Below are 18,519 nucleotides of genomic sequence, written 5' to 3'. Positions count from 1 at the left end.
TGCGCGTCCTCCGCGCCACGGGGACGCACGCGGGGCCTGCAGGGTCCGCTCAGCGGCGTGGGGGGACTGGCCGCGTCCCAGCCCACGGGCATGGGAAAGAAGCTCTCCTCCTTAAAAGCTTCTACGTTTTGGCTTTTTTGTTGATGATGTTTTAATCAGGTGCCTTTCTCTCTCCTTTGCAGCCTGCCTGTGCTGCTGGGAAGGACTTGAGGCGGCGGCGAGGGCTGAGTGCAGAGATGGCCAGAGGGAGGCCAGGGCTGCCGGCCGGGCTCTGGGCCGCGCTGGTGGTGCTGGCGGTGCCGGCCTTGGGTGAAGGGCAGGAGGAGAAGCCCTTTGGCGAAGCGTGCCTGGAGCGCTTCACCGCCGGCATGCCCGACTTCGTGCTGGACACGGACGCCTCCGTCCAGAATGGAGCCACCTTCTTGTCATCACCGCAGGTCCATCGGGGCAGGGACTGCGTCCGGGCCTGCTGCAAGGACCACATGTGTAACCTGGCGCTGGTGGAGCAGCACCCGGGTGCCGGGGAAGACCACATCCAAGGCTGCTTCCTCCTCAACTGCCTCTACAAGAAGGCTTTCGTGTGCCGCTTCGCCAGGAAGATCGGCTTCCTCAACTATGTCAAGAGGAACGTGTACGATGCCTATTTAGCAATGCAGGAGCATGGGTTTGGCGGTAAGGTGCCAGGAGTGGGTCAGTCAGCACAATCTCGGGCTGCAGCAGCATTAGGGGCCACCCGTGCCACCTCCTCCAGGGGTCACTGAAGCAGCTGCGATGCTACATGGCCAGGGCAAGGGGGTATTTAATACAGGGAGACCCTCCTCCACAAGGGTTTTCTGCAACCTCGGTCAGCTCGCCTGAAATTCATGCCTCAGTTTGCCTGCTGGTGAATGGAGAGGGAGTCACTGTTTAAACTCTTTGAAATGGGTGGGGTGTTTACTGAATGTGGCATTTGTTTTGCTGCTTGACAACATGGAGAAAAAGGAGTTGTTTTTCCGCTCCCTCCCCCCTCCCCAGGTGCTTGAGGCTGGAAAGTGAAATCCTCCAAAATCCAAGCAGCAGCGCATTTTAAAGGGCTGTGTTAATCTCTTGATTGCCCAGGGGCAGGAGGCAATCCACTTACCTTTTCTTCTGCCACTGTCTGAATCTTGTGAGAAGCAGCCCGGGCGGTGAGGTGTCCCATATGGCTGCATATGGGGTTTTTGCTCATTACTACCCGGGGAGAGAGAAGCAGCGAGCGGGGCTCATTAAAAACTCTCTGGACTGCAGGTGGGTTTCTCTTTCCTCCTCCTCTCCTGCCTCTTACTTGGAAAAAGATTGCACATGTGCATAGGACACGTGGTGGGAATTAAGCTAATTTATAGCTGGCCACTTGTCATGCACTTTTGGTCTCCAAAGAAATGCCCTGTGTTGAGAAACACTTAAAAATGCAAAAAAAAAAAAAAAAAAACTCAAACAAAAACAAAAAACCCCCAAAATAGAAAAACAGCAAGTCTTCCTCTTGCTTCCTTGTTTTGGAGGAAGCTCAACAAGGCTGGAATACTCTAATTTGATTGCGTCTTTGGCATAATCGTTTTTGTTGTTGTTGTTGTTTTATGTTGATGCATGGGCAGGCATTTTTGGGGGATATTCAAGCAGGTAATCCTTCTCCCGCCCTTCCCTGACCTCCCAGGGCGTGGGAAGGAAGCAGATCTGTTAAGATAACAAGGGGAGCAGCATGAGCGCTGGGCAAGGCCTCTCTGGGGTGATCCCAGTGCTATTCTGCGATATGGAGGTGCTGGAAGGTGAAATTGCAGCAATCCCCATTCATTCTTAGTAGCAGTGCAGGGGTTTCAGAGTAGGGTCCTGCTCCTTGAGCCGGCCTTGCATGTCACTGGTTTTAGCAGCAATGTGGCAGCGTTTTAGAGCCTTGAGGTAAATCCCTAGCTCACTGTTACAATAGTTGCATCTCCCTTCCAGGCTTAAAAACCTTTCCACAGCAGCTGTCATTAAAGAAGAACCTAAGCTAACCTTACATCTCCAGGACTGGAAGCTGCATGCTGGTCACATGTTTTCTTGTAGGAGGAAAAGGGAATACATCACCTCCAGTGCACCCTGATTTCACAAGATTAGATTAAAATATAAGGTACAGTTGAGGGATTCAATCTCTCCACTTCCGTGGACTAGCACCTACTGCTAGCAGCATGACTGCAGGACCCGCTCCTTCCTACGGGCAGATCTTGGGGAAAATACTCACAGGCCCCTGAGTTTTCTGGCTGCCAGCAGTGCTGTGCTTGCCATGGCTGCATGTGGGCATTTAGGAGAGGCCGTGGGCTAGTCAGAACTGGCCCCAGTGGCTGGGTTTGGAAGCCAGAGTACCATCTGGAGCATTCCAGAAATACGTGCAGGTGCTGCCTTGCAGCCCACCCCGCTACTACTCTGATAAGCCCTGGGGTTGCTGTAGTGGGGAGGCAAACCAAGGAGAGCTTCTTTGCGAGAAGTGAAAAACATCCTAGAAACGTTTTGGCAGGAATGCTGCCCGGAGCCTGCCGAGCAGGGCATGCCCCTCCTCGCTCACGTGGGGTTTGCGCCACCGTGCCTGCAGGAAGGGCTCAGTCTCCTCTGCACCCTGGAGCATTCAGGGTGCTTGGCACATCTCTAGGTGCATAGCAACAGAAAGTAGGAGGTTGGCTGCTCCTGTACTTAAGCCACCAAGGGAGTGTTTTTGCCATGTTGGTGCTTTGCTACGATGGCAAATTCATTTCCCTTCTCTGCTGAAATCTTTAGGAATTGTCTTTGATAGTGAAAGCTTTCCATTCGCCTTCAGTGACATCAAAGGACTATTGTTATTTAGTTATCCAGAGCTGAAAGAGAAGAGTACAGAGCTTGTACTGGAGAAACAGTGAATAATAAAACAAACTACAATAGATGATCCTCCTTCACATTGCAATTGATTAAACACTTAAGACTGCAGATCTTGATTTGAGTTCAGATCAGAAAACAAAACAAAAAAACTCCAAACCCTTCCAGGTATCATATGGAACTGGGTCAAAACAGGAGGAACCCAGCACAAATAATGGGCTTATCCTAGCAGGAGGGGCAAGTGCCTCACTTCCGCTGAGTGGGAGAGGTGAAGGAATGCCAGAGCGTAGGTGGATACAGGAGAGCAAATTAACAAGCCCCTGGGCATCGGCCGTGTCCGTCTGGGAGCAATAAGGAAGTTCTATCTCATTTTTGCTTCAGCACCTTTCTAGGATCCTGAGGTGCCAGGGACAGTGAAACCACTGTTAAGGAATCTGTTTTCAGCAGGCCAGGTTTCCTCCCCAGATGTTTATAGGCAAAGAAACTTGGCTCAGATTTTGCAGTGGAGACAGAACTGTCTGGTTTTCCCACACTTGTGCTGTATCTCCATTAAAACTTGAAGTTCAGTGGCTGTTGTGGAATATATGTTGTTGTCAGCCCCTGGAGGCTGGGCTGCAAGAAACTAGGGGGAACTTACACACTGCTTTATAACCTCTTTATCTTGATGTGCCGTGGGTTCTCCTAAGACCCTTTAGGATTTGTTAATGTGACGATCTCCAGATGTTTGTTCTAATAATGAGACTCAAAAGCACACTGTTTTTTCGAGTGAATACAGACATATTTATGTAGTTTGCCTGTCCCAGCAGGTGAAATCAAGCAAAAATCCCATGTATTGCAAGACCTACAAGACTACCCCAGGGAGCACTCCTGTTGAATTAAGAGGTTTATATCTTTTGAAAAGGAGATTACTTAATACTTGAAAGGGAGAGCATATCTGGGGGCTGCTGAACAGACAGATTTAGTCTTGAAGTATTTCCTGAGCCTGATGAAAATAACAGAAACCTGGGAGAGTATTACAAGAAAGCATTGCATACGCTTGCCTTGTTCCTGCTTTTTCCTGAGCATCCACACACAGGTTGGAACTGGATACAGACATAGATGAATTAGTGGATACAGACATAGATCTAAGCCAGTGCAGGCACTCTTGAGATGTTGTGAGTGAAAAAAAAAATGTGAATGTTGGCAAAATGAATACGAATAATGAAATCCATGTTTTGTACATCATCTATCTTCAGAATTCTTCTGCTTTCTGTATAAAAGGGTGCTGGCAACTTGGCTCTTCCTCTTGCCCGTTACGGCTAATGTAAAGCCTGAAGTCCCTGCTAAAAGGCACTGTCTTCTTAAATCATTTCCCAGCCTGAACTTTGATGCGAGTCTTTATGCCTTGCTCATTTGGGAGGGGCAGGCTCACCACGCATTTTATTGGCAATAATAGAGCCCAATGTTTAAGTAACCACTACATGAGCTTATTCTAGTCTAGGCAAACCAGTTTGGGGCGTGAAACTGGAAACTAACCTCCCTGAACCTTTGTCCGTTTCTTGAACTGAATCTTTTGTGGTGGTGATGAAATGTGTGGTGATACTATCCCTAATGCACTTAGGGCTTGTAAGGAGAAAAAAGGAAGTGCTGGAGATCCTGTAGGATTCAGAATGTGTCTGTTTTTGCCAACTGTGGATAGAGATTTGCAGGTTAAAACTTCAGTAAGATATTCAAATGGGAGACCCCTTAAACTCACATTGTATTTGAATTTGGTCTCACACTGCTTTCTGTTCCTCGGGTACAGTACGACTAAAATGAGCAAAGCCTGGGCCCAGGCCTGGGCTGAGACAATTCTGGTCCCCAGGCCTCCCCTTGGCTGATACCAATAAGTCCTGAGCTAGCTGAGCATCCTCAAATGCCCCAGAGATGGGGGCATTGCAGGTTCAGGACCTATATCAGATTCAGAAACCTATTTATACCAGAAAAGCCCTTGGAAGTTATCTGATCCAAGCCCCTGCTCAGAGTACAGTGACTTCTAATTGCTGTGAAATTGTTATTTATGATGCAAAATTTACTAAAGTGCTGCATGTGGTGGCTATCTCGGTCTACTTAAGAACACTGGAGAAACAAACGGACCTTTACTAAAATGGCACAAGCACCTGCAGGAGACTCTCTTCCCCTCCCTGTTCAAGCAGATCAGACAGGTTTCTAACATCCTGAGCAAGGGTGAAAAAGACCTGGAGGGAGCGGCAGGTTGAACTGTTCTGAACGTGAAATCCTTTCCATCTCGCTGTATTGTCATGGAGCGGTTAAGGTGACCTTCTGTGCACACCTTTCACAAGCCATTACAGAAAAGGCCTCTAGAAACTAATGCCAACTGGGAGCCACTTTACCCTGAGTTGTCTACAAAACTGCATGACTTTGTAGTGACTGCCATTTGCTCCCAATACGATGCATCCCTATGGAAATAGTATGTTGGTCTGTATTTCCCTTTCTCCTAGAAATGTATTGTGTTGCTTAGTTCCCTTCCCCTTCCCCATGTCATTAGGCAAATTAACATGGTTTCTGCTGGCACAAACAGCATCATCTTTCGTTATCCTAGCCTGTTGTTCTGGAGAGGTTTGTGGAGCTGATGGGAGAGATCTGAATGAATACTCCTGGAAAGCTCTTAGCTCCTGAGTGACTTCCTTGGGAGCAATGGAAGAGCAGCACTTTACCATTTGCAGGGCTCCCGCCTGCCTCTGTCCACCATTTCTTGGCTTTCCAAGGGGCAGGTTCTGGTGGGTTCTGACTGTGGAAATCACAGAGGTTGTGTCTAGTGGACACTGCTCTGCTCTGGGATTGGCATTTTCACCTCTGCCCCTCTTTGTATTACTGACCTGCCCTGCGGCTATGAGCAGTGACTTCTGCCTTCAGCCAGGTGTAAGCAGCACTCGTCTCGTTTGTAAGCTGCTCCTGGAATTGCAGAGAGAGGCAGGTCGCTGCTTCTGCAGAGAGAATAAGGCAACATGAAAGCTTTCCAGCTTTTTCCAGTGGCAATTTCAAATCATACTGGCATATTTTTAAGATTGCTTTATAGTCTCAAGGGCTGAGGGTATGTAGATCCATGAGCGCTGGAATGGAGGAAATCTGTTTTTCTGTAATTGCAGGTCTCAAGGGTGGCATCTTTTGGTATCCAAGCTCCAAAAGAAACTTCCTGAACCTGGAAGATTTGCAAAGACGTCTCCTGTGGGATTTCATTGGCACCCAGATCTTCTGCTAGGCAGGTCCCTAGTGGGGATCTCTTTTCTCCAGAGATTTTGCAGCCTAGTTCCTTGTAGTTCCTTGTAGGAACTAAATATCTTTAATATCTTTAGATATCTTTTGATATCATCTGTTCCACTGTCAAATTTGGCTCAAGTTTACTTGCATTAGAGGTGAAACCAGACAAATCATTGGCTGCATAACTTAAAAAACAGAAGGGAGAAAAAGAAGCAAAAAACAGGGATTAGACCTGAGTACACGTTGAATTATCCTTGTTTGGGGAATTTTGTTTCTAAGTTTTCTGAATTTATTCTCTGAAGTTTTTTCTCCAGCACCATAGGATACTTCCCTTTCCTGTGTATAAATGAAAGCTGAAGTTCTCACTTAATGATGTGGCTTTAGGAGATGGTACTTTAAAGTAAAAGTATGATGTAGAATAGCATCATAAAGCTTTAATCTCACTCTTAATTACAGACATTTGCTGAAAACTTCTACCATCAAAAGAGCGTATTATAATAAAGGTAGTTTTTGTTTTTCAAACAGGCTTTCAGAGCAGAAAGAGCTGAATGGACAATCTCCATTCTAAGAGCTGTTTTGGAATATTTACTCTGGTTCAATGAGCACTTGGTTATGAAGCTTAGGTGGAAAATGAAATGGCTTCAAAGTGAATGTGCCAATTCAAGTCTGGCAGCAGAGCCAGGGAGACCCACGCTGTCCCTAAGGGCTTGATACAGGCAGTCTGTAACATAAATAGTTGCTCATTTTTCTCAAGTACTATGAAAGAAGGAGAAACTCAACTTCCCTGAAAATAATTTTCTCCTTTTTTTAGTGAAAATTCTCTTTGCTAGTCAGATGCATGCAAGCAAAACCTCTATTCTTCTGGAGACGAGCAGTGTTGGATAGGTTTGCTCCTCAGAGGTAGAATCTGGAGAACTAGCTGAAATGTGAATCAAAACTGACCTTTTACTTTGTTACTTAAATCTACAACCCAAAGGAGATAAACTGATGCGTGGTGAAGTGTTTGGCATGTAAACTGTTAAAATGCTGAGGGCAAATGCCATTTGGTGTTGTTACGAGTTAATGGCCGGCCTCTGTGGTGCTGAAGAACTGGTCCTTCCCTTACCTAATTTTGGTTGTCCGATAAGCTCAGTGTGGCAGGAGGGTGGCTGGGAATGGACTGTGTTTCTCAGTGTCCACGCGCCTGGCGTTTGCATGGCAGGAACTGCCGGGATGTGACCCCCATCCGCTGCTCAGGAATCCTGCGTACAAGGTGCTCGCGGGACTCTTCTCCCCGGATTCCCTGTTTGGGAAGTGTTGCAGGCTCCAGTCATTCCTTTGGTCTACGGATATTGGCCTCAGCAGCATCACGTGGAATGGCAGCAAAGCGGCGTTGATCTTCTCTAGCAGTCCTGCTCCCTGCCCAGGGGTGGCAGGCTTGCTGGGCACTGCTTGGAGTCTTGTTTGGTGTTCTGAGGTCAAACAGGCTGATTGAGAAGGGATCTGTGGCTGTGACACATAGCCCAGAGGGGAAAGCAACAAGGAGCTGTGCCTTGTGAACGCACATCAGGGTTAGCACGTTACAGGCTCTCCCCTGCCTGCAATGCCAGTATCATGTGCTGGGCACGGAAAGGAAAGGTTTCTTTCACCTGTAACTTTTCTGGTGGCCGGAGCATATGTAAGGTCAGGGTGGTATTAAAGTCTTCATTCAGTTTTAGCATCCAAAAACTGAAGATCCTGAGGGGACATATGGTAACTCTGGAATGCATTACAAAACCTCTGTCCTACTCAGTGATGGAAGAACTGCAAAGTAATTCAGTTTGAACTTGAACAGTGCTTGGAGCAGGAGCTCCTGGGTGGCGTTCTGTCATCTGAACAATGCAGGAGGCTTCTCAGCACTGATGTTCAGAGAAAAAGAAACTGAGGGTGTCCTTGTATAGTCTATTCCTGGTGGCATGGGCAGAAATCAGTTTTCATTTCTTACATCTAAGTGTCTGTAAAAGTACCTAATGGACTGTGGATGGCTGCTGATAATATATTGAGTGGCAGAAAATACTGTTTGAGTGAATGGCATTTGTATGTGTGTTTTAGTGCATGTGTCAAACACTGACATGAGAGATAAGGTGGAGGAAAGCTGTTGTCTGTCCAAATCTCGGCTTACCTAGGACTGTATCAGTACACCAATATAATGTTTAGAGATCCTGCTGGGAGAGATGGGAGGCAGTTCCACATTCCTTAATAGCCACATGAAGTCATCTCCTGTGTGGAGGGGTGGAGGTTGCTTTGTGTTGGTGTAACTGTTAGAAGTACAATGCCTTTAGCCACAGAGACACTCTCTTATTCCTGTGGGTAGAAATAGCCAGGTAGCCATCTGGCTCAAAGGCACAACTGGAAGGGATTGCGGAGTTACTAAATTAGTGAGGGCAGCAATAATGGCGTTGATTGCCTGTTGCTTGCTCAGGCTGCAAGAAGCATAACTGTAATAAAGTAATTTTAATAATTAGTAATGGAAGTCTGTCCTGATTTACTCTGGAAAAGTCTTCCTCTCCTATCATGAAGACAGCTCTTCAGCCTCTTACCCAAGCCTTGCTCTGTATTTCCTCTTCAGATGATCATCCTCCAATAGCCCGTGCTGGGATGAGCATGAAAGTACAGCCGGGTGAGACAGTGTTGCTGAGAGGCACGGAGAGCACCGATGACCATGGGATTGTCAGCTATGAATGGAAGCAAATCCTTGGTGACCCCTCTGCGGAGATGCAGGTAGGGAGCTACGTGAAGGAAGCAACTTGCTCAGTTTTATCCGTGCCTCTCATGACTGGTGTCTGAGGAGTCACTTTGTCCTTCTGTCTCGTGCCATTCCACCCAAGAGCCCGTCCTGCAGAGGTAGGGCACGTTCCCCGTGGTCACGGCCCTTCTTTACGCGCCCTGCTAGGAGCCCCTGGTGCTGAGCTTCGGCTCTGGCCGCCAGCACCACATTCCTTGTCTGTGTCTGTGCGCTGCCTGGCCTTCCCTTCTGAGTGTGTGCGCGAGGACGGCGCTGCAGTGCAAGAACCACCCCTGCTCCCAAGTCAATACAGTTCTGCAAGGGCCCTGCCCTTAGTTTTTCTTTGCTCTACTTTGGTGTGTCTCCTCTTTGAGCTCTGAATAACCCAGGTTCTCCTCCTCTTTTTCTGCATTTTTTGTAGACTTTCTCTCTCTTTAGAATGTAATTTTATCTTCCTATTTTAGCTGAGGCAAAAAGAAGTTTAGCTGAGCTGAAGCAGAAATCACATCTCCTGCCTGGATCTAAGATCTCTGGAGTATGAACACTGTCTTGTGGTTTTACAGAGACAAATGGCTTGCTATTAAACCTTCACAAAATGTGCCCCAGAAAGCCTTGGAGCTTATATAAGTTTCTTGTGGAACCTTTTAGAAGAACCGACAAATTAGTTCATCAGGCCTACAGCTGATTTCAATGACCAGCACTATCTAGATCTAGGATGCTAAGAGGGCTGAGCAAATCTGGAAATGCTCCCTGCTCTTTCCCTTCCCCTTCTCCCACTGAGAACAATGTTCAGAAAAAGACAAAAAAGAAAAAGAGAGAAAGAGAGAGAGAAAGGACTCCTCTGTTATTAGCATTATTAGCATTCCTTCTCTGTTCTTCCTCCTCCCTCCTCTGACCTTTTGGGAGAGTAGGAAGTGTTTGAACACAACAAAAATATTTATGATAAATACTTTAGGGCAATGCCTAGAGATATCACAAGTGCTGCAGTTCAGAATCCTCTCTTTCACTGGCCCATACACTTCAGTACAAATTTGCTATTGTTCTTTATTCTGATTAAAATAATATGTAGCCATATTGTGTTCTCTAGATACATACCCCAAAAGGCAGAGAGAGCATGGAAATGGAGGCCCAGTGTTGCTGGTAAAGCTAGGGAAAGTGTTTTTATCAATAATAGCAAAGCTTTCTATTCTGACAGTAATTTCTTTCAGAAGCATCTCAGCAAGCAAAGCAATATTCACTGCATCTTCCCCTTTAAAACTAAATATATTGTCACATTCAAAATGAAGGAGAATACTTATCTACTAAATAAATTATTCATAATGTTTTCCATTTAAAAAAAATAAAATTTAAACTCCAGATACTTCAGTCTTCTCTAAAGACTGTTTTATTTTTCCAGTGTGTTTTCAAAGTTCGCCAAAATGTGGAATTTCTGATAGAGCTTGTGGTATTGTTTCTCTCCCCTATGCTGTCTGGACACCAGCAGTCAGAATGCAGCTCACAGGTTCGGGGGAGGTTGTACAGCACTGAGATATTTTTAATGCCACACTTCTGCTTGGAGATTTCCAGGCAAGCTTCTTTCGGGCTAATGCAACAGTCTTACAAGCCTTTCATGGCTTCACTTACCCCTTCGTTAAATGTTTCTCTGCATAATCTCTCTTTTTTGCTTTCTCAGAAACTGGAAGAAGATCAGGTGGAAGTCTCCAACCTACAGGTGGGGATTTATGTCTTCCAGCTTACTGTCACGGATACAGCCCAACAGCAGGACTTCACCAACATCACCATCGTAGTGCTGAACTCTGAGCAGACTGAAGGTGAGCCCAACTCCACAGCCATTCAGCTGGAGTCTCTGACAAAACTGCCCCAAAGCTGGGTGCTGCTCTGGCATTACCAGGCCTGTGCTGAGAGCATGAATGGGAGGCAAGACTTGCATGTCATTTTAAGTAAAAACCTGTATTTGAACCAAAGTGGAAGAAGACCTCTGCATTCATGAGGTCTATTTTAGGGTTTCCGTGTCCTCTTGCAGAAGTGGTAGCCTGCAATCAGCTGATTGCCTCTGCGTGCCGTGCTGGGTGACCCCAGAGTAGCTGAAGACTGGAATGCAGCTGAGGGTGTAAGAGAGAAAGAGAATGCAAACTGTTGTGTGAGCTACATGGTTTGCTGTGAAGATCCTAATTCCCTTCGCCTGCAACATAGGTGGAATGATGAGCATGATGTTCATAGTGGCCCAGGCTTTATCTAGATATTGTAATTCAAAAGGCTTTTTTTAGTCCAGGCTCTTCCATACTAGTCGGGGCTTTATATATCTTTCAGTCAGGTATTCATCCTGTTAAGGTACTTTGCAAGATTTTTTCCTTTGCGTATGTAAAGATAAAGCAAGCTAATTAGACTTTTCTGTGTTAACTTTTTTGACAGAGCACTGTTTGACTCCTAAGAAGGTGGGTCGATGCCGGGGGTCTTTTCCACGTTGGTTTTATAACCCAAGTCTTCAGCAGTGTGAGCCATTCATTTTTGGGGGCTGCAAGCCCAACAAGAATAACTACGTACGAGAAGAGGAGTGTAAACTTGCCTGCAAAAATGTTAAAGGTGAGTCTGTTTCAAAATTCAACCCCTTTTTTCTCATCAGCCTGATGATCCTATGGGCAGATACTGTGGTTTCTTGGCTGGCAGCTAGAATTTGAATTAGGAGAGCTGAGGAGACCAGGTTATTTAGTGACAGGAGTACTGCGCTGCCAAGGATCTGATCCACCTCCTGGAGCACAGCTCCCCTGTGTGTGTGCCGGTCAGTAGGAAATGTCATCACAGACAATATTTTAGAGCCTCTAGCCAGACTAGAGAACAGCAGCAGGAAACAGGTTCATTACGCTTGCAGGATGCATTCAAGGACTGAGTGTCCATAGTGTCCACAGAAGTCTTCCCAGCAGATTTGTGCCATATCCTGAACTTGCATTCAGAGGCTGGTGTTGTGTTGTGGGAGTTAGGTGTACATCCCCTTGCTTTTCACCGCTCAAATTAAATTTAGCTCATAGTTGTGTCTGAGAATGGCCTGAAGGATTTTTCAGGGTCTAGCTAGTGATAAGAACTTTGCCTTGTCCTTCTGCAGTCCTGCCTCACACAGGTTTTGCTCATGTGGGGTTCTCTGGATTATGAAAATTTGTATTGCTACTCCCCATCCCTATAGAGGTTTGTTTCAGGAAAAAAAAAAAAAGATACGTTTCTTAGATAAGACATGAAGGCAGTCTAAAACTGATCTTGAGCCAACAGTATAATATACTGGGAATTTTATTTTGTTTTTCCTCTTCCCTCTTCAGGTTCTGTTGGTGGACGACAACAGCCAGGTAAGCCTCTTGTACCACCATGTAATCCTCAACTCTGTGTATTTTCAGGCTTAGTTTCTCATATCCATTCCCATGGCTTTTTAACTAACACTCAGTGTAGAAAACAAGGCACTGGAGACTGATTTCTCTACTATGCCTTTCATTTTCCAGTCATAGGATAATTCCATTTGGAAAATAGCTCTGGAGGTCTGACCCACTGCTCAAGGCAGGGCCAATAGTGGATCATATCAGGTTGCTCAGGACTGTGTCCAGTCCAGCTTTGCGTATCTCTGAGGAATGAGATTGTACAATCTCTCTCGGGTAACCTGTGCAAATATTTGACTGCCCTTATTACTTTTTTTTTTTTTCCTATTATCAAATCAGAATTTCCCTTGCTGCAGATTCCTCTCATCCTATTATTGTGCATCTCTGAAGAGTATCTCTGTGTTCTCTGTAGCCTTACATAAGGCCATGTGCTGCAGCCCCTTGGTGAGTCTGTTGGCTACATTCCAGTACACAACATCTTTCATGTACTGGGGAGCCCAGAACTGGGCACAGGATTTGACACTGAAGACAGTTTCTGGAGCAGAGGGGGATAATTACTTCTCTCTGCTAGGTAACACAGCCTAGAAAGCAGCTGGCCTTCATTGCCACAGGGGCTCACCACTGACTATTCAGCTTGTCCATCCTGACCCTGGGATTCTGCAGAATTACATTGTAGCCCACTGGTGCCTGCACTGTTGCGTGGAGTTGTTCTTTCTCAGGTGTGGGACTTCTGATTTGTTCCTTAGCCTTTTCCATTTGTCTCTGTCCTCAGTGAGGCATGTCTGCAGCGTGCCAAGGCCTCTCTGCATGGCACCTCTTCCCTGCAGCACATCAGCTACTCCCCCGCAATTCAGTATCACTCACAAACTTGCTGAGGGCGCTCTCCATCCCCTCATCCAGAGGGATTTGGTGCATAATCTTCCTAGGGATTGACATTCAGCTGACCAGTCTGTATTTCTCCATATCCTCCTCCTTGCCTTTCTTGAAGATAGGAGTGATGTATACTTTTTTTTCCAGCTATCAGGAACCTCCCCTGATCACCACTACTTTCCAAGATGACAGAGAGCAGCCTCTCAATGACATCAGCCAGCTCTCTCAGCATTCTTGGATGCCGCCCACATCATCCCATGCACTTATGTTTGTCCCCTTTGTTTAAGTGGTCTTTAATGTGATCCTCTACTATGGGCCAGGCTTCACCAGACAGAGTTTACAAATGGCCCAGGGACATGGAAGACTTGAGGGCAGACCTTCCCTGTAAAGACTGAGGCAAATATGGCGCTGAAGACCTCAGTCTCTTCTGTGTCCTTCGTCACCATGTCCCCAGCCGAACAGAGGAGAGCACTTTTGATTTCCTAAGCCTTTCTTATGCAACTAACATGCCTGTGGAAGCTGTTCATGTTGCACCTCACATCCTTTGCTGGTTCAACCTTAGCTGAGCTTTGGCTTTCTTAATTCAGTCTCTGCATGGTTGGGCAGTGTCTCCATATTCCTCCTGGCTAGTTTATTCTTGACTCCACTTTCTGTGTAGTTATTTTCTTAGAGGAAATGTGGATGTTCCCAAAGCAAAGCTTTGCTTATAAACAAGAAGTGGTTTTGTTGTTGTTGCTGTTTTCTTTTTCGTTCAAAATAGCACTGAAGAGACACTTTATCCAATCTGTCTTGTTTGCCAGTCCTATCACCAACTTTTCAGTCCTTCATAAAGCATCTATGTGGCAGAGCAAAATTATATATTTTAATGAACTGTCTGAACTGTTTCTGGTGTAGTGTGCAATGGGAACTGTCATCCCCCCACCTTCAGATGCAAGGATGGCTGTTGTATTGATGCCTATCTGGAATGTGACGACACTCTAGACTGTGCTGATGGATCAGATGAGATGTATTGTGAACAATGTAGGTACTTCAAATTCTGGCTTAGAAAACACTGTTTGCACAGGAGCAGGTGTAATCTAACTTATATTTACTGACTGAATGCTTGCTGTTGCCTTCTGTTCTCATCTGCTTATACTGTATTACCTCTTTCATAGTATTATCATCTTTTCAGATTCTGCCATCTGCCTTATCCCTGCTGACTGCAAGAGCTGACCATGCTTCTGGGATTTCTCCTGCCTCTTGAATGCTCTTCCACTCTCTTCTCCATATCTGTCTGCAATTCTTCAGAGCCTGCCCACTCTTTGCCTTCTGGTACTTTCTCTGAATGACCCTGTGCTTGAAGGTTATTAACAAAACCATGAATTCTCCCAGCCCATTGAGTGTTGTATCTTACTGTCTCTTTGACATCTTTACGGTATGCTGTGATAAATGCAGAGCAGCTAACTGCTGAAGCCTGTAATCCCACCCTCCTTCTCCCTTCTGACAATTGCCTTGGGAAGGGGTGGGAGGCTTCAGCCTTTCTAGGCTACGATCATTTGGCTACAGGGATATGACACTAGTGCTTATTCATACTGTTGGAGTGATAGCAGTTTCCTCACTTCTTTTGACAGACAAAGCTAAGAAAGCAGCTTGTGTTTTCGTTAGCTTTTGTTGTCTTCTTCTGTATTCGTGGAACTCAAATTGAGAATCCTAATTACATTTTAATTTCCAAAGTTCCTCTTGTAGCTTCTGGATGTCTAAAAAACTCAGTTTATATCTCCCTTTCCCTGGCTTATACTAGCAAGGGTATCTGTAGGAAAGCTCTTTCTCTCCAAATTTGTATGGATAGAAGCATTCCTTTTGTATTCAACTGGGGAGAGTAGTTTTAACATGAAATGTTTCTCTTGCAGATGCTCGTGAGTTCAATAGACTGCAGAAAATCAATATCACACATGAGAAAGGTAGGAACTATCAAGAGCACATAGGCTGACTTTTTTGCCTCCTTTTCCAGTCTTCTTTTCCAAGGTAAAACTGCTTCCCTGACTAATTCAGAAAAGGTGTAGTATCTAGACAGTCCCAGTGGTTATAGCTGTATTAAAAATTATCAAAGACCTGTCCTCTGACCTTGAGTACAGCTGTTTACGGCCAGGCTTTCACTCACATATCTAAACTCTTTCTACCAAGGAGGTCTCATCCATATTGCCTGTTGGGCACAGTACCTGTCCACTGCTGTACCCTGCAGAATACCTTGCAGTGTTTGGGAAATAGCACAGATCAAAGCAGGGTAGAGGTCATAGCAGTTACATAGTATGGGTAATCATAGATCAGATCCCCTGCCTTTGCCCTGTTTATACCAGTATAGTGATGCCACTGAGCTAGAAGAGTATATCCCAAGTCAGCTTAAATGCAGGTTTCTTTTAGTGAAGACCTTAACCAGACCAGTTTCATAGGCGCCATTATTTATGCTTCACCTGTATTCCTTATTCCACCACTTACACACTCTTCATATAACTGTATCCCTTCTGCCTCCCTGAGAAGGGCAAATCATTACTTCAGGGGATTGAATTCAAGGTCTAACATGACTGCACACTCTGATATTTCTGTTTCTTAGTTGCTGGTCAGGTTTATAGGCAGATATCAGCTCAACTTGGCCATACCCTGTTCTGAGCAGTTGGCAGCTGGACAGTTGGCACTTGAGAGACACTGGTCTAACCAAGAATTCTCTGTTCCAGTGGCATTTGTGCTTTTATAGCACACACAGAAAATGCTGCTGCTTTGGGAACACACAGCTTGGGCTAGAACATCTGTCTTGCTTTGCTAGGTCACTGTGTGGATTTGCCCGATACCGGACTGTGCACAGAGAGCATCCCACGCTGGTACTACAACCCATTCACTGAGAAATGTGACCGCTTTACCTACGGGGGCTGTGATGGCAACCAGAACAACTTTGGAGAAGAGGAAGAGTGCATAAAATCATGTGCAGGCGTCACAAGTAAGCAGGCGTAGCTGGGGCTGGATCATTAAAAATCCCATCCGATTAAATGCTATGGTCCCCAAGAGACAGAAACCAAGAGGGGAGAAGCAGCCATATTTACATTTGCCAGTAGCTGGAGAAGATAAGGAACTATTCTTTACCATTCCTTGAAATGCAAGAAAATCCTTGATGATTAGCATTCAGCAGTAACTTTAAAAAAACAAGAGGGAAGGCTCTTACAGTGTAGGGAGCTGGAAGTGCTCCTGGGGGAGCCAGCAGCAGCAATGGGAGGAATTCAGCTAAAGCATATCCAAGGTGAAGCTACCTGTTGCTCTTCTGAAGCACCATGCTATAAAAACAGTCCTATCCCTTGTTTTCATTTCTCCTTATAAAACGTTTTTCCTATTTCTCCCTATTCAGAAGCAGATGTCATAGGCCGAAGATGGGAGTCATTTGAGCACCAAACCGCTAGCTTAAGTGAGTAACAGTTCTTCCTACACCACTTGTCTATTTTACTCTCTCCTGAAAAATATTTTGCCTTTCTTGAAATTAATAACCTCTCTGCCCCTGTCTTTTTAAGCTGAGGGAACAGTGTAGTACACTAACAGTAGCTAAAGAAACACTCTGAGGACTATGCATTTGTGGTCTGATTTCTCCTTTGCCGGTGACTCAGTAGCTTGTAGCAGAGGCCTCTGATTCTCTTTCGATCAACATTTGCATGAATACTCTGGTGTTCAAAGTCAAAAATAGCAGAGATTTTTTTTCCCTGCTATTTTTAAGGGCCCTTTTTACACAAGGATCAGTTGCTTCTCCAAAAAAACAAGACACAGGTGGAATATTGGATGTTAGATTGTTGAGGAAATCTAATGACCCTATAGCCCCTGGCTACATATGAAAATAACAGCAAAGCCATCAATTTGTAAGATCCTGTAAAGAATAACATTAACCTTTGTGACTTTTCACCATGGTATTGTAACCTCTCTTTCTTCACAAAAGCAATCCTTATATTTTACATTTTTGTTCAAGCCCCAGAGATGGATTTAACGCTCTGATTCACCCCACCGCTCAAACACATCACGTCTGACCTTTCTGCACTGGTGACACAGGAGTTTGGTGGGCACAGTGGAAGACTGCCAACTTGCATTTGCCCAGAGCACAGCTATGAGCTCTTTCCCCATGGTGTTCCCCCCTGTGCCTGTTGAATCCACAGCAGGTCTCACTCCCACAACATGATCCACTCCAGTGGGAGCTCCCAGCTGATTCATGAAGCAGTGCCACTGTAGGAAAGTGTTTAATACCCATGTGTGCACGTATCAGCACCCACTCGCCTTTAGAGGGCGTAGCGCAGCTGAGAAATGATGCAACTGCAATCTGGGAGAGAGAAGCCTGCTATACCCTGGCCAGACCTTTACGCCATGCAGTTGCCTTCTTTCTTCTTTGCTCAGGTTTCAGAAGGGCGTTCGCTGCCTTTCTCTTTGCCAGCATAGCTTCTTGAGCAGCTTCTGCGCTTGCTTCTTTCTGACCACTTGTGCTGCTTTAGGGTAGTGGAAGGGCCCTTGTAATTCATGTGCACATACCTCCTGCAGGTGCCTTTGAGGTGGTGATTGCTGTGCTCCTTGGAATCTGCATCATGGTGGTCCTGGTGATCATTGGCTACTTCTTCCTCAAGAAAAGGAAGAACAGCAGACGCCGTCAGCCAGCCACTGCTACCAACTCAACCCTCTCCACCTCAGAGGACACTACGCACCTGTTCTACAATGGTGCCACCAAACCAGTCTGACCTGCAACTTCTCTCTGGCCCAGCACTGGGGCACTCCCAAGAACTTTGGGAGTTCTGTCTTTAAATACAGGCTTGCACCTGAAGGACATTTTCTGTTAGAAGACGTTTGTAGCATGAGGCCAAGATCTAGCCATGATTTGGCAGTACTACTGATTGTTATTATCCTGGATAACTGGCTGCTCTGGAAACTGAGGATTTGGGAACATTTTGATGCTTTCTGATGGCTGTCCCTTCCCAGCTTCAAACAATTCAGTGACAACTCTGAGTGACATTGTTTTTTCCTCCTCAAACGTGGAGCAGAACTCAGCTGTACTTACTGAAGGAGCCTGGAATTGAATTTGTGTAGCACTCATATTCATCAAAGGTGCAAACTCACCATAGCCATCAATTTTTATTTGTGCAGTGCCACTTTCTTCTACCCAGTCTCTTATTTTCCTCCATTTTTTCCTAGACCTTTTCAAGGTGGCCTTGCCTTCCACCAATCCTGTGGTTGTGGTGAGTCTCTTGGTGGTTGTGTGTTTTACATAACCAGCTCAGCCTGTTCTGAGAGCTCTGTGACACTCTCAAGTGTTTTTTGATCCTTAGGTGGACAGAAACAGGGAAACTTCTGTTTTAATCAATAGATTTTTTTTTTTAAAAGAAAAGTGCACCTAGATTTCTTTTTTTTTTTTTTGCATGACTGCATGCTGCAGCCACCATTTTCTTCTCATGAGTTGCTATGTGCTTTTTTTAGCAT

At 45.6% G+C, this 18,519-nt stretch overlaps 1 protein-coding gene across 1 annotated transcript; it reads left to right on the top strand.

The window, feature by feature from the left end:
• Positions 1–211: 211 nt before the first annotated feature.
• SPINT1 (serine peptidase inhibitor, Kunitz type 1) lies at positions 212–17,877 on the top strand. The gene is made up of 10 exons (XM_010215925.2): positions 212–672; positions 8,666–8,817; positions 10,494–10,632; positions 11,234–11,404; positions 12,130–12,156; positions 13,945–14,070; positions 14,940–14,990; positions 15,851–16,021; positions 16,424–16,480; positions 17,590–17,877. The coding sequence occupies exons 1-10, from the start codon at positions 237–239 to the stop codon at positions 17,781–17,783; spliced, it is 1,524 nt and encodes a 507-aa protein (XP_010214227.2). The 5' UTR covers positions 212–236; the 3' UTR covers positions 17,784–17,877.
• The last annotated feature ends 642 nt before the right edge of the window (positions 17,878–18,519 follow it).

The sequence above is a fragment of the Tinamus guttatus genome, unplaced genomic scaffold (assembly GCF_059628265.1).
Source record: "Tinamus guttatus ecotype Peru unplaced genomic scaffold, ASM5962826v1 Tinamus_guttatus_pri_ptg000089l, whole genome shotgun sequence".
In the NCBI taxonomy this organism is placed as follows: Eukaryota; Metazoa; Chordata; class Aves; order Tinamiformes; family Tinamidae; genus Tinamus; species Tinamus guttatus.
Note: the sequence above shows the minus strand (reverse complement) of the source record. Positions and strands in the feature narration are given on the sequence as shown.